This window comes from Mytilus edulis, chromosome 4 (assembly GCF_963676685.1).
Source record: "Mytilus edulis chromosome 4, xbMytEdul2.2, whole genome shotgun sequence".
Classification (NCBI taxonomy): Eukaryota; Metazoa; Mollusca; class Bivalvia; order Mytilida; family Mytilidae; genus Mytilus; species Mytilus edulis.
In genome coordinates, this window is record NC_092347.1 from 51,637,444 (window position 1) to 51,652,234 (window position 14,791).

The following is a 14,791-nucleotide window of genomic DNA, read 5'->3' on the forward strand; positions in this document are numbered from 1 at the left end:
AATCATGAAGTGGTTTGAACTTTTGACAATGTACAACCAGTTGACTAAGATTTTCTATACCCTGGCCGCAAGTTAATAGTTCTTTCCACTCTTCAGGAATACATCGTATGATTTTTTCGAAAGCTGTATTTATTTGGTGTTTGTCATGATCCGACGCGCTAAACCACTCGACCAGGGATTTCGTTACCATAAATTACTTAAAACCTTTACTATTTTTTTTCCATAGATATACAGATTTAGTTTTGAAGTTTGGTTGTACCTGTAGAAAACTTATTTCGAACGTGAATCTCATTTTTACGTAGACGTTGTTAACCGTGCCTGGAAATTTCCGTAAGGTCAGTCAATTTAATAATGACGTCGGTATTACTACCAATATATAAGAAAATATGTTCGGTGTATAAAGAAATATTTTCAGTGACCATGATAAAATTAAAAATTAAAATTTTATTAATAAATTATTTGCGTTATGAAATGATTGAAATTTAAAAGATGCAGTCTATACAAAAAATAATTATCTGAATTAAAAAAAAACCAGTATCAATCAACTGAAATAAATTACATTAGTACGTGGAAACTTGTAAATTATTTAATTTACAAACGAAAGTGTTCCACGTCGATTCATTTAATACTAACTGAACAGAAGTTTAAATGATTTAAACATTTCTCCACTGAAAGGATGATGTGGTTGCTACGAACGCTTTACTTAACCAGAGGCGAAAAGGGATATTTAAAAGTAAAATCAACCTTTCATTTTAATAAGACTCAATCACCGATTTCTAATAAAATATCTAAAAATTTAATTGTGGGCTATCTGATTTGACACCTTTAGTCCCTTTTAAATCTTACCCCACGTCACAGTTTACTTTAGAAATTAGTTAAGCGAAACTATGTAGATAATGTGAATATATTATCGTTCTTTGTTGTCAAAACACTCTCCTCTCTTACCAACCACGGAAAACTCATCTCACGGTAGGTTGTATAAAACACTGTTTTCTATTAAATTATAATATTGATTGATAAGATAATACATTAATTATTGCAAAATTGATATGTGAAATACATAAAAATTGAAATCTGAGCAGTTATTTCAATCGTATTTTTATGTAATTGTCTGTCAGATATCAATGAAAAATGGTTTAATAAACGGGTCAAATGAAATTTAAATAGACAAAATTTACGATTCTACATAACGACAGTTAAAATAAGATATGTCAATAGTATATCGGGCTTCTTAAATGTATTTCGAATTCAAGATATCCAATTTAAGTATATTTGCCCATGGAGGCTTTTTTTATATTCGAACAGTTGTAATTTTTCTTTTATTCACATATTTGTTTCCTTTTAAATCATAATAGTCTGAGTTAGTTCGCTGAAGAGCTCGAATTCTCACAGTCCAGTGCATTTTGAATTACATACGTTTGGAGATCTTTGAAGCATTTTGTAAATAGATAGTAGAACCACACATTTTTGGCTTTCATAGTTGTCGCATTTAACTACATCACTTGGAAAAATATTAGGCAGATTTGACAATATGCTCAGTTATTCCTTTCTAATATTCCATCAATCACAACAACAAAAATACAATATTTGTTGCCTTTAAAAACCATGTTTATAAATAAGGTACAGCTTCACAAACAGCCAGAACAAAAGTCGATTAAAATGGGGTTCAGACGAAAAATGATGAATAGTTTTGGGGCTTCAAGTCTACACATGCTTTTAAACAATGATTTCCGGAGACTTTTGTTCTTTTAGTGATTTGAGTAGGTGTGAAGAATACGTCTAGTTTATAAGTGTACGCATGCAGTAAAAATGTTGCCCATTTGATATACAACAATCAAAGTACTGAAGAACTGAACATCAAATGACCGCAAGTTCTGGTGGATGGTCTCTATACCTGAAAGTTAGGTTGACGTACATAGATATATTTTTTTCTATGACAAGTTCCTGTGTGGATGATGAATAAATGACGGGGAATTTAACGTCATCGTGATGATTTGTTACTGATATATATATTTCTAACGACATTTGACTTGTTTGTCCTAGCGTTACTTATGGATATTTGTATTATAAGCTGGTACTTTTTATTTATGAGTTATTTTATACATGTGTATCAGAAGTATCTTCAGTGAATCTTCGTGTTATGTTTTTAAATGGACCGTGGGTTAAGGATTAAATATCTCCACAGTTGCATATAATCCGAGTCTACTCTATGAAATAATAATATTGAAGTCCCAGATATAACTAAGGACATTTTTCACAAGTGATAATCATCTATTTTTATATTATAAACACTGGTGTTAAACTTTTCATCGTAATTGCAGTTACGACGATCCCAACTTGGCGGAGCCAAAAACAAGTAAAATCGTCTTCTTCTGATTTCTCCGTGTACACGCGTTGTTTTCAAGAATACATCAGCAGCTAGGTTGATATTTACGGTATTGTTGTATGTTTGTTTGTTTGGGGCCTTTGTTACCGAAATAATAGCCATAGAATATTTACGGAAGATCGGCGTAACTCCAAAAGAAGATCATAGTAACTTGTAGACAAATAACTTGAAAGATAATCGTTACTGTATAAAATATATCTATGAGCATAGTAACAGATTTTACCAGTACCCTCTGCTAACGGAATATTTAATAATAAATGGAGAATGTATCCATGGGACACAGATCGAGGATGCCTTTGTTTGCATAAACCGTTATAAAGGAACATAAAATCAAGAACAATGAAAGTGATACTGCCCAAATTTGTTCCTGATTTGAGTTTTGTGGTAATAAGCATTTTATTTCACACCATTTGATTGAGGCAAACTTAAGTAAGTGAAAGGAAACCAAAAATTCAGCCTTTTTCCAGTTGGAAAGGGCATAACTGTAAAACAGTATGAGTGATTTGCCTTTAAAATTCAAAACTTCATCTGCCATATGTAGTATTAAGCATTGTGTTTCAGTTTCATTGCATTTGGTCACAGCAAACTAAAGTAAGAAAACTAAAACGAAAAATTCAGCATTTTTTTTTTTTTTTATTTGTATATATATATATATGTTGCCTAAATATAATTGCTTACATCCACTTCATATTTGATCGCCGGTGGATAGTTGCCTCATTAGTAGTCATACATCTCTTCGTTATTTATACCATTTAGCTGACTTTTAAACTCCTGAACCGATTCCCGAACACGCATGACATATTGTCACTGGGCGTTAAAAATTAGCAACAAACAATTAATCAATAAATCAATTCAAACTTGTGTTGAATAATAAGAAAAAACATTTGATATTTATTGATTTATTGGGGCTGGTAAGAGCTGAAAAATATGCATAATTAGCGACAGATTAAAAAAGTTTATAATGTCCTCATCCATTCCCCATCCTTCATCTATAAATTTAAACTGACAACCACGGCACGTAATCAGTGCACGGAATAGCCCAACTTAGTGATAAAAGTTGCGTTAAACAACAATCAATCAAAATCCATTCCCTGGAATATCAAATAGCGGACCCTTAACTGTTATTGTCCATGTTGTTCTTATATTTATCCAGCTTATCGTTCTACAGGGATGTCCATCTAAGAATTCCATACCATAAAATCGTTTATAACACAGCTCACATTCTAATTATCGACTCCTAGTTATCGACTCCTAGTTAACGATGGACAGTTAGTGCGTGAACTTCAGGGTAAGGAAAAGGATGATAAAAGTGCATTAGTCGCACCATTTGATTGGTTGAATCATTTTAAAAATTTGACAGAACCAAAAGATGAGTTTAAAGAACGACTGCAATTTTTGGAGGAAAAGCTAAATATTCTTGAAAAAAGAAAGTGCTTTAATGAACTTGATAGTAGGATCTCTGAAACCGAAATATCTACTGCTTTGTCATCTTTAAAAATTAATAAAGCAGCAGGGTTGGATAACATATCTAACGGTATGCTAAAATATGGTCAAACCTCTTTGTTACCTTGTTTACTAAAAAAATTTAATAATTGCCTCTCTTATGGAAAATACCCAGAACCCTGGACTATTGGCTACATATTCCCAATTCATAAAGGGAATGATGCATCTGATCCTAATAATTATAGAGGAATAACTATTACTGATGCTTTGGGGAAGCTTTTTAATAAAATTCTTGACACCCGTCTTTGCAAATTTTTAGATAAATATCAGATCATTAAAGATAGCCAAATTGGCTTCACAAGGAAAGCGCGTCCATCTGACCATTTGTTCATACTTAAGACCATTATCGATAAGTACTGTCATACTAAAGAAGGTAGAGTGTTTGCCTGTTTTGTTGATTTCCAGAAGGCCTTTGACACGGTCATTCATCCAGGTATAAAACTCAAGTTATTAAACATTGGGCTGGGTACAAATTTTTATAATATAATTAAGAGTATGTATGCCCAGAGTAAATCCTGTATTCGTTTAAAGAATAGAGTTACAGACCTTTTTCCAACTAAGGTGGGAGTGAAACAGGGAGATAATTTGAGTCCTAATTTGTTTAAAATATTTAGAAATGATCTCCCTGATTATCTAGAAAAGTCACCTGATCCAGTCTTGGTTAACTCAAAGCCAGTTCATTGTTTATTAAATGCTGACGATATTGTCATGTTTTCTTCCTCAGAAAAGGGGCTTCAGTGTAAACTTGATCAATTAAATAATTATTGTAAAGATTGGTGTATGAAAATTAATCTAAAAAAAAATAAGGTGATGGTATTTAACAAAGCAGGCATGCATATAAAACATAATTTTTATTTTAATGACATGTTGATAGATTGTGTTCAACATTGTAAATATTTAGGTATAACATTTAGTGCATCAGGATCTTTTTCCTTTGCTCAGAAAGAATTGTACAATAAGGCATTGAAAGCATACTACAAGCTACGAAAGGACTTTTTATCACTGAATCCCAATATTTAAAACAGCCTCCATGTATTTGATCATACAATTAAACCCATTCTTTTGTATAGTTCGGAAATTTGGGGCTTTTTTAATCCTTTAAAAAAAAATTAAATTCTCAGACTTACAGTTGATCAAGCTTATCCTAAACTATTTTCAGATAGATTACATATGAAATTTTGTAAATTATTACTAGGTGTGGGGAAAAGAGCAACAAACCTTGCCACTCTTTCAGAACTTGGGAGATTTCCTTTACATTTTGATATCACCAAATCTATGATCAGATACTGGCACCGGCTTGAAAATTTGGGTTCATCCTTTCCCTTACTAAAAGATGCATATTTAGAGTCAAAGCTATTATTTGAATCAAAAATTCCCTCTTGGTATGGATCTTTAAACTATTTGCAAAAAAAAAATTGATGGGGTTGACAGTCTAACCTTTGCAAGCAACTTTAGATTCAAAATTTTAATTAAAAAGTTTTTGTATGAGCACTATGAAATACAGTGGAGAAACCAAATGCACAATTGTGCTGATGGGAAGCTTTGTAGCTATAGCACTTTTAAGACTCATTTTGGTCTTGAAAGATACCTTACTATATTACAATCACCTGAGCAGAGGAGAAATTTCACTCGATTGCGTATTTCTTCTCACAGACTAAGAATTGAACAAGGTCGCTATCAGGGTACTCTCCGGCAAGACAGAATATGTCTCAGGTGCACCTCAAATGAAGTTGATGATGAAAAACATTTTTTATTCTCATGTACATCATCACAAGATAAGAGAAATTATTTGAATTCCACTATTGACTTACTATGCCCAAACTTTAAGCATTTGATTCCTAGCCAAAAACTGATATGGCTTCTTAATGTAGAGAATCTTGATATTTTGATATCTGTCTGTGAGTTAATTGATGAAGATAAAATATAACTTTAAAGATAAATATTTAATCAGGCTTTCTGCACTAGGCACAAGGTTGGCATGGTGGGGTACAGGACACATCGTACAAGTTCTATTACCTTCTTGTTTGCGATATTATTATTTTTTTTTATTAAACTGGTAATATTTTATCTTTTTTGTAATTTGTGCACTTTGGCATGTCAATTAGCATTGTCCCTTGGTGCCTCTTGCAGTTGTGTCACTTTAAATAGTACTGACTCCTCTGCACCAGGCACGAGGATGACATACCATTTATGTGCAACTTCTTACAATATCTTACCATATCATTAATGTCCCGAAACACATTTTAATATGCACCCACCATGCCATATAGCACCGTCCCTAGGTGCCTCTTGCAGTTCAGCTAGATATATTTAGCCTACTCACAGTATTCTTTTTTGTTACTTTCCAGAGGTGTGCCTGAGACAAAGGTTTTATATATATACTAATATGTGATAACTGTTGTTTCTTATTTGTGTTTGTAACTATGTGTTGTTTATTATATTTGTAAAAGAATATTATATTACAATGATATTATATTATGCTCCTTGTGAGCCCATTTTATGGAAATAAAGCATCTTCTTCTTCTTCTTCTTCTTCTTCTATACATTTTTCGACAACTAACTACATGGATTCACTTGCTTGTTGGCGGAGGGAAAACAAGGGGTGTCGTTATGGCAATCCAACTTTCAAGAAAGTTTTTCAGTACCCAAGGCCCAAATGTCAAATTCGTCTTCTAAAAAGTAATATTCTTTACATACCTTCCCCCTATTAATTTGAAAAGGTAACCCAAGATTACCAGTTTTCTGACTTGTTTTTGTGTTACACATTAAAGTATCCCTTAGCTAGAACATATTTAAATACTCATTTACTATTTCACCCTACTGTTTGTAACAAGTTCTATCAGACCAATAAAACTAATCAGAAAGTAAAATAATATCTTATTAAAAGTCAAAATCAAATTTTTGATAAAGAATTATGTTTCTAAATTGAAATTGATAATTCTAAATTTATTTATTTATAAGCCATTGACTTTTATTAATTTGTCCATGTTTGAAATTTATTAACAAACATTTGTAGTTATTGACGATGAAATCTGTTTGCAAGGGGAGGCACTGGTATTTAAATTCTTAAACATTTAAATATACATTGCTTGAATAAATATTTGCATTGCGGGGGTAAAAATTCAAAGTAAGATTTAATAATAATGTTACGCCCGTGCAAGGAACTTGAAAGGCACTTGTATATGTTAAAATTGCATTAATTGAAAGTTTTATAATAAAGTGAAGTATTTAGAAAGTTAAGCACCGACATTTTTACGACAAGATAAGTAAGAATTGAATTTTAAGGATAACTCTGTTCAACCAAAGGTAAATTTGTTTTAATATGCATTTATAAAATTGAACATGTTTTTTTTTTTAACTTACAAATCAAATTAGAATTAACCCTTTCTTGTAAACCAAAATCATTCAGATGCACAAACCATGCATTCAGAAGCATATTGTAGGTTAAACTAAAGTAATCGTTTTTTTTATTGCTAATACGCATTGTTTTACGAAGAATGGCGACATCAACATTGTTTACGTGTATATAGATTACATTATTCTTCGTAGGAAATATGCTACGAATAAGCTTTTTCTATTGAAAAAATAAAGATCTATAGAATCAAAATGTTATTGCAGCATAGCAGCTTCGTTTCTTTTATCTGAACCATTGTACGCGCAATTGGGTATGCTTTGCTATGCATGTGTTTTCAAACACCTAAATCGAAAAAAAATAGAATTAAACAATTAAACAAATGTAAGTTAGTTTTGAACTGTTATTAGTGTTTTTCTTTTTTTCAGAGGCAGACATCAATACATTCTCAAATGGAGGAACAAGATAGACAAAGTAAGTAAACATTACCATTAATAGCACATGCATATACCCACTTGGTGTTCTCTGGACTTAGTAAAACCGTATTGAATTTGAATAATAGTGAAAAGTTAAATTTATTATTGTCAGAATATCCTCGAAAAACAGCTCGAAACTTAGAACATTAACAAAACGCAGACACACTATATTTAAATAATTAACATGTATATAAAATTCCTGATGTAAATCTGAATTAATACTATAGTATCTATTCAAAGTGACTTATAGGTCCATTGGACCGGGTGCAATTTAATTGAAATATTTCAATATTGTACATATTTTGTTATACACAATGTCACTATAATAAACATATTTGTAATTGCATAATTGTATTGTATTGTTCTGTTTATTTAAAACGAGGTGTCGGAAGAAAATAGAAAAAGGTCACGATTAAGAAAGAAAAAATATGATGATATGTTTATAAGTTTCTTCATTTGACCATGGAAGTAATATTTAGAAGGAATAACAACGACTAATTAGCATGTATTTATAGCATGCTGAGCTCTGTACTAAAGTCATACGATTTCATCCAATTATAGTCTCAGCGGTAAGACGCGGTTGTAAAAGGCATCTGGAATTTCTTATCAGTCACGTGGTTTTATCGAGTCCGGTTATTATAGCGCACCTGTGGGAAATCCCTAGTTTATTAATAACAAGGTAGCGCTGTATCACATAGAATATCTACCTTTAGAAAGAAATCGAATGGTGAAAAAAACTTTAAAAACGGACGAGAATTGTTCAAACTACAGCAGTTTAACATGGAAAATTGTATTTAATTTAGCATATTTTTGCTTTTTACCGTTTTTTTTAAACTGTTCTAAAAGTATTTTCCGGTTAAAAGCGGATCCCGAGTTAAACAGTTAAATACCGATGAATCGATCAGGTTTCACATGATGTTTAACAAAATAATGTGGGCAAATGTAGGCATAAATTTTTTTACTGTTGAAATGTGCAAAGTTTATCGAGATTGAATGAAATAATATTTACTTTCAAGTATTCTAAATTTATGTATATGTCATAAATGTCATTGATTGCATTATTGAAACTGGACAACTAATTAAACGGGTATAATATTTTCGTAAATATATATTTAAAAAGTGTTTATTGTGGAATGCTTGTATTAATATAATAAGCTATACAGCAAAAAATATAACAAACCGACGAAATGGGCTTGCATCTATCTGTCTTACGGTAAATTCATTTTTACACAAATTAGTTTATGTATCAAGAACTTAAATTGAAGGATAGAACCGTTTAGAATTGTTAATAATTTAATTGACTATAAATACACGAGAGATTTAGATTTTTCGTATTTAATAAAGGGTGTCCAAACGTATTTTTTGTACAGTCATCTTCTTAACTTTATACGGAAATGGTTTTTTAATTGTCTGTAAATTTTAAAATTGAAATGACACAACTTTGTTCTCCAATTTCGTATGTGATAGCTGTCGGTTTTAACTATTAAGTTCAAACTAACCAAAAATAGGGAAAAATTGGACTAAAATAAAAATTGAGCGAATGACTCTTTTCGGCAGCGTACATCAACGGAATGTAACGAATGGACTATTCGGGTTACTTCGCATGTATATTCGACAAAAACTTGTCTGTTCGTAGTTCTCCGTGAACACGAAAATGACCGATAAGTGTCAGTGATTTGATCGATCACATGCGGAGAATAAACTTCCATGCCAGATATTGAACCAATTAACGAGTTATTGAAAGATGGGCGGTAACGCAGATGAAACCTTTGAAGTGACGACGATGTTATTCCTTCTAAATATTACTTCCATGATTTGACTAAAGAAAATGCAAATTAATGTGTTTCGTGTATCATATAATATAAACGCGTATCAAATATGAAAATCAATTTTCCAATCAGCTCAGTTAGATTTCATATAAACAATGGCATGTAGTTCTATTTTAATATTCATACCATTTTCTGTATATGGTTTCAATACGCATAACTAAGCTTGAATTTTTAGTTTACTTTTTCTAGAATATTTTTTTATGATTCATTTGGGGATTTATATGATAAACGTATACTGCTATGAAACTGATAATGAAAACTATATTATCCTAAAGCTGTGGCAATCGTTTGTGTCAATAGGGGATAAAATGAGACGCTTAGGCATAGGTCCTTTTTATCGGTGTGAAACCTATTTTCGTTAAAATTCCTTACTTATCAATGTTGTTACTTTTAAAAATCGCATGTCTGTCCGTATTTACACGTCAATCCTTCTTTAGTGCGAATGAAAACGAATAATGATACAAGGGTTCAATGTCCAAGCGCATGTGTCCGAAATAAGCAGTTATTCGTGTTAATGTTGAAACCCAAGTTTCGCACAAACACATCTTGGTAACTGATAATTTTTTTTCAGGGTTAGATGCGTTGTTCTCTGAAAACTGTACTGACGGTGTAGTCATACGAGATGGGTTTAAGGCAATATTACAATGTATGGGCAACAATCCTACTGATGAATCCATTGACGAAGTATTCGCAAATTTCGATGCTGATGGTAAGTTTCAAGAGAATTAATTGCAGAGCTCTATATATAAGGGGAGACCATTTACTAATGTCTGCATGTCGCAACATTTTGTAGAGAAAATATAACTTGTAAAATAGTATTAAAAGCATCGGACTCTGGTATATCTATTTATTGTTTTATTGTCAGTTTATTACAGACTGACATATAATTAAAATATACAAATAAAAATTTATAACAAATATACAGTGGCAACTAAGAGTCATTGAAATATAAACAAATACTAGAAGGATATTTTGATCATAACTATCTCTTAAAAGCCTCTGGCGATGTACAGAAAGTTGAAAACAAAGTGGTGTTAAACACGATTGTAAAGGTTCAATCTCGCTTATAACATGTATAATACTGGTAAAGCAGATGCTCCTTTCCAAAAACATCCCTAATTTGAACATTTTGGAGCAAAGAAAATAATCCCAAATTAATTCTTAACAATGGTAGTGGAGACTGATTAACACAATTTGTTTATTGGTGCTAGTCAACACTTGTTTTACACAATTTGTTAAATTCAATCATTTTGAGACAATTGAAAGCAATAAGTAGATTACACTACTGCTTGGGGAGTTTTAATCAAAAAGTCTCCGTGATTCGGATACACAACACCTGTATACTAGCCTTTCGGGTAAAAAACATTTTTTTATACAAATGTGTGTGCACATTAACGAGTTTCTGGAATAAACTTCATCTGGCAAGCTCGAGACCAAACGTTTGGATATGATACATTTTGAAAGCATGAAATGAACAACAATAAAAACAGTCGTTTTTTAATTACATTCACATAGAATTATCAATTATTGATAGAAAATATGTAGTGGTTCTGTGAAAAAATATATAATTTTAATAGACACTGAATTTAAATTTATCCCCCAAACCCCCTCTTCTTCAGGAAAAATACAGTTATGTCCAATATCCAACCATTGTTAAAATTATTTGTTAAATGAGGTAATTTTCTCTATAGGCACAACCGGGTTATCAAAGGACGAATTTGATGAGTGGTTCAATAAATGTTGGGTTCCTGTAGCCCAGGCACGCGAGGCAATTGTAGAAGCATTTAAAGTTTTGGCTGCTGAAAGCGAAGATTCTGATGGACGTTGCTGCATTACAAGTTTAGTTGATTTGTTGAAAAATCGAGGGGGAGAACCACTATCAGATGAAGATGCTGCAGTATTTCAGAAGGAACTGGAAATAATTGACACAAGCTCAGACGGCTTCATCGATGGAGAAGGTATATGAAACTTTTATATAGTGATTTCAAGTGAATGTGCAAAATATGACATGGTGATTCCTTGCGAAAAATGCGATAAAATATGCAAAGTTTAATACTAGTAATATACATATAGCAAGGTTGACTTCCATTTTAACTTATGAAAATATGCAACGTTGTTGTTTTTTTTAATTATATTGAAAGAATTTTCTTTGAATCAAAGTTTGTTTCTTTTGCTCAAATTATAAAAAGTGATATATATATATTTTTTTAGAATTTGCCAACTTTCTAACGGAACAATGCCAGGAGGTCAAAACAGAAGAAGAAAATCAGGAACAAACGGAAGAAGTTCAAACCGAAACTACTGAAGAAGTAACCGAAACTACTGAAGAAATAACCGAAACTTCTGAAGAACAAACAGAAGAACAAAATGAAAATACTGAAGAACAAACAGAAAACACAGAGGAACAAACAGAAAATACCGAGGAACAAACTGAAAATACTGAAGAGCAAACGGAGAATACAGAGGAACAAATTGAAAAAACAGAAGAAATCACAGAAAAGACAGAAGATCAAAATGAAAATACAGAAGAACAAACTGACCAGCAAAATACCGAAAACTCTGAACAAGAACAGTCAGAAACTCCAAAAACGGACCAAATTGAATCTTGAAATAAAGTTCTATTTAAGTGTAACCACCTTTTAAACTATTCAGGATAAATGTTCATACTATTGATGTTATTTGGGTGGGGGGTGTCTAGAAACACTAACAGAAGGAGAAACTTTCAATGGAATCCTTACGTATATAAAATAACTTAAATGGTGCTATAAATTCTACTCATGACTTCTGCCTTCACCAACTGGTGCTTAGAACAACATGCTTTTAAATAGGCATTACAAGTCAATGGATATTCAAATGCAATAACATATCTTATGCATTATGTTTTTTTAAATTTATTTCTGTGATATATTGTGAGAGCTGTGATAACTACGTATTTATTTGTTGTGTTGTAAATGTATTGTGACAAATTCAATATGAATTTGCAAGCACAATTATACAATTCTATTATCTAAAACGGGTACTTTTTTTATTTGAATCATCATTACAGTTGTAACGTATGAATTTTATATTTTGATATTTGTACAAGATATGCCTTAGTTACTGCTAAAATATGGGTTTCCACGATAATACTGCTTGACCAAATCTATTGAAATGAAGTTAGTATAAAAATGATGTGGTATGATTGCCAATCAGTCTGATTAAAACCAGTCAACTCTTCATGAGAGACCAAATGACAGAAATTAACAAGGAGCATAACTGTAGAATAGTAAAAGTGACGCTATCCAAGTTCTTACTTGATCTGTGTTTTTATCAATTTAGCATTGTGCTTTAGTTTCATAACATTGGGTTGAGTCAAACTGAAGTTAGAGAACGGAAACCAATTTTGGGATGTACGGACGTACAGATGGACAAGGTTAAAACGTAGTGACTCCTCTATTACGGCGAGGGCATACAAAAGAATATCACAATCAAAAATTATCTTCAATTGCAAGAGCTATCTTATAATTTGTCCTCGATATCATTATTATAGGTTACATTTTAGATGACGGCATTTGAACCAATTCACAAATTCACAAATATTATACATTTAGCTTGATCTTGCCAGTTTTTACTAGACTAATGCAAGTTATCTCAGTGCTCCAACTATTGATTAAGTGGTAATTTATTTAGTTGAAATCATCTTTTCGTAAATTTTACGGACGCCATCACGAGTTGATATCGGATATGTTCCTTACGTCGTAACTACTACCCCCTTCCCTTTCATGAATGTGACCTACCGAATTATACTGTTTACCGGATTTTTTATAACATAAGCAACACGATGGGTGCCACATGTGGAGCAGGATCTGCTTGCCCTTCCGGAGCACCCGAGATCACCCCTAGTTTTTGGTGGGGTTCGTGTTTCTTATTCTTTAGTTTTCTATGTTGTGTCATGTGTTCTATTGTTTGTCTGTTTGTCTTCTTTCAGTTTTAGCCAAGTGTTGTCAGTTTATTTTCGTTTGACTGTCCCTCTGGTATCTTTCGTCCCTCTTTTATTAGCATTAGTTTGTTCAAAGTCAGTGGTTCATATCTAGCATAATAATTTGAAACACAGACATTAACTCTTGTTGGTTGTTTGCTTGATGTACAGTCGCAAATATTTCATGCATATTAAGAGCATATATAAAGATATGAATAGTTAATTTTGTTAAGTTAAATTCATTGTTTACAAAGTAATTAATGTTTTTGCACTAATAAATTGCAGATGACTATATATTTTAATAATGTATCAGGGATTCATGGCATTGCAGGTTTAATGCTAAAGGGGTTTCTGGGCTTTTAGAGAAGTACTGTTTCAATTTTACTTCAAAACAAAAGGACGGTTTCTGTAATAATATTAATTGGATTTATATTTAAACAACATGTGATTGATTTTCTGAAAACTGTACCCCCCCTTTTTATGATCCAAAACCAAAGTTTTATGGGAACCGTGAACGCAGGTTGTAGTTAATGTACGACATGTTGACGACATACAGACGGTCAGACAACAGTCTACCATAATTCGTCTCGTGAAAGCAGGTTGTAGTTAATGTACGACATGTTGACGACATACAGACGGTCAGACAACAGTATACCATAATTCGTCTCGTGAAAGCAGGTTGTAGTTAATGTACGACGTGTTGACGACATACAGACTGTCAGACAACAGTATACCATAATTCGTCTCGTGAAAGCAGGTTGTAGTTAATGTACGATATGTTGACGACATACAGACGGTCAGACAACAGTACACTATAATGCTCAAATCTTGAATCATTGATTTTTTTAAGTTGGTCTGATGTTTAGTTAAAAGTTTAAAAGTACTACTTTCCATGAAAATGTTAATCTGGCCGGAGAAAGTAATTGCAGGAAACATAAGAAAAAAGAATTCTTTAATTATGTAAGTTACTTAATACACTGGCCCCTGTAATTGAAGGGGTGAACATGGGATGATTCCCACTTGCCCCCTTCCCCCCTAACTGGTTCCCGCCCTACTCTCAATTCCCTCTAATCTAACTCCCACTCATTCCCAGGCTTCGATTCCATAATCGTGTCCATCCATGCAGTGGAAAACGGTATACCATGATTCGTCCAGTTTAAAACACAGGCGTTTAAAATAGATATGAATAAAGTACCTGCTGGAAACCTTAATAAAATAATAAAGTGACTTAATAAACTGACCACTGTAATTGATGGGTGAACATGGGATGATTTACACTTGTCTCCC

At 32.2% G+C, this 14,791-nt stretch overlaps 1 protein-coding gene across 1 annotated transcript; it reads left to right on the forward strand.

The window, feature by feature from the left end:
- Nucleotides 1-882: 882 nt before the first annotated feature.
- LOC139521895 (uncharacterized) lies at nt 883-12,559 on the forward strand. Its single transcript, XM_071315604.1, has 5 exons — nt 883-969; nt 7,670-7,715; nt 10,118-10,255; nt 11,238-11,504; nt 11,758-12,559. The coding sequence occupies exons 2-5, from the start codon at nt 7,694-7,696 to the stop codon at nt 12,153-12,155; spliced, it is 825 nt and encodes a 274-aa protein (XP_071171705.1). The 5' UTR covers nt 883-969; nt 7,670-7,693; the 3' UTR covers nt 12,156-12,559.
- The last annotated feature ends 2,232 nt before the right edge of the window (nt 12,560-14,791 follow it).

Coding starts and splice junctions, on each gene's coding strand:
- LOC139521895 (XM_071315604.1), top strand. CDS start 7,694: ATGGAGGAACAAGATAGACAAA. Junction 7,716..10,117: donor GGAGGAACAAGATAGACAAA/GTAAGTAAACAT, acceptor ATTTTTTTTCAG/GGTTAGATGCGTTGTTCTCT. Junction 10,256..11,237: donor CGCAAATTTCGATGCTGATG/GTAAGTTTCAAG, acceptor TTTTCTCTATAG/GCACAACCGGGTTATCAAAG.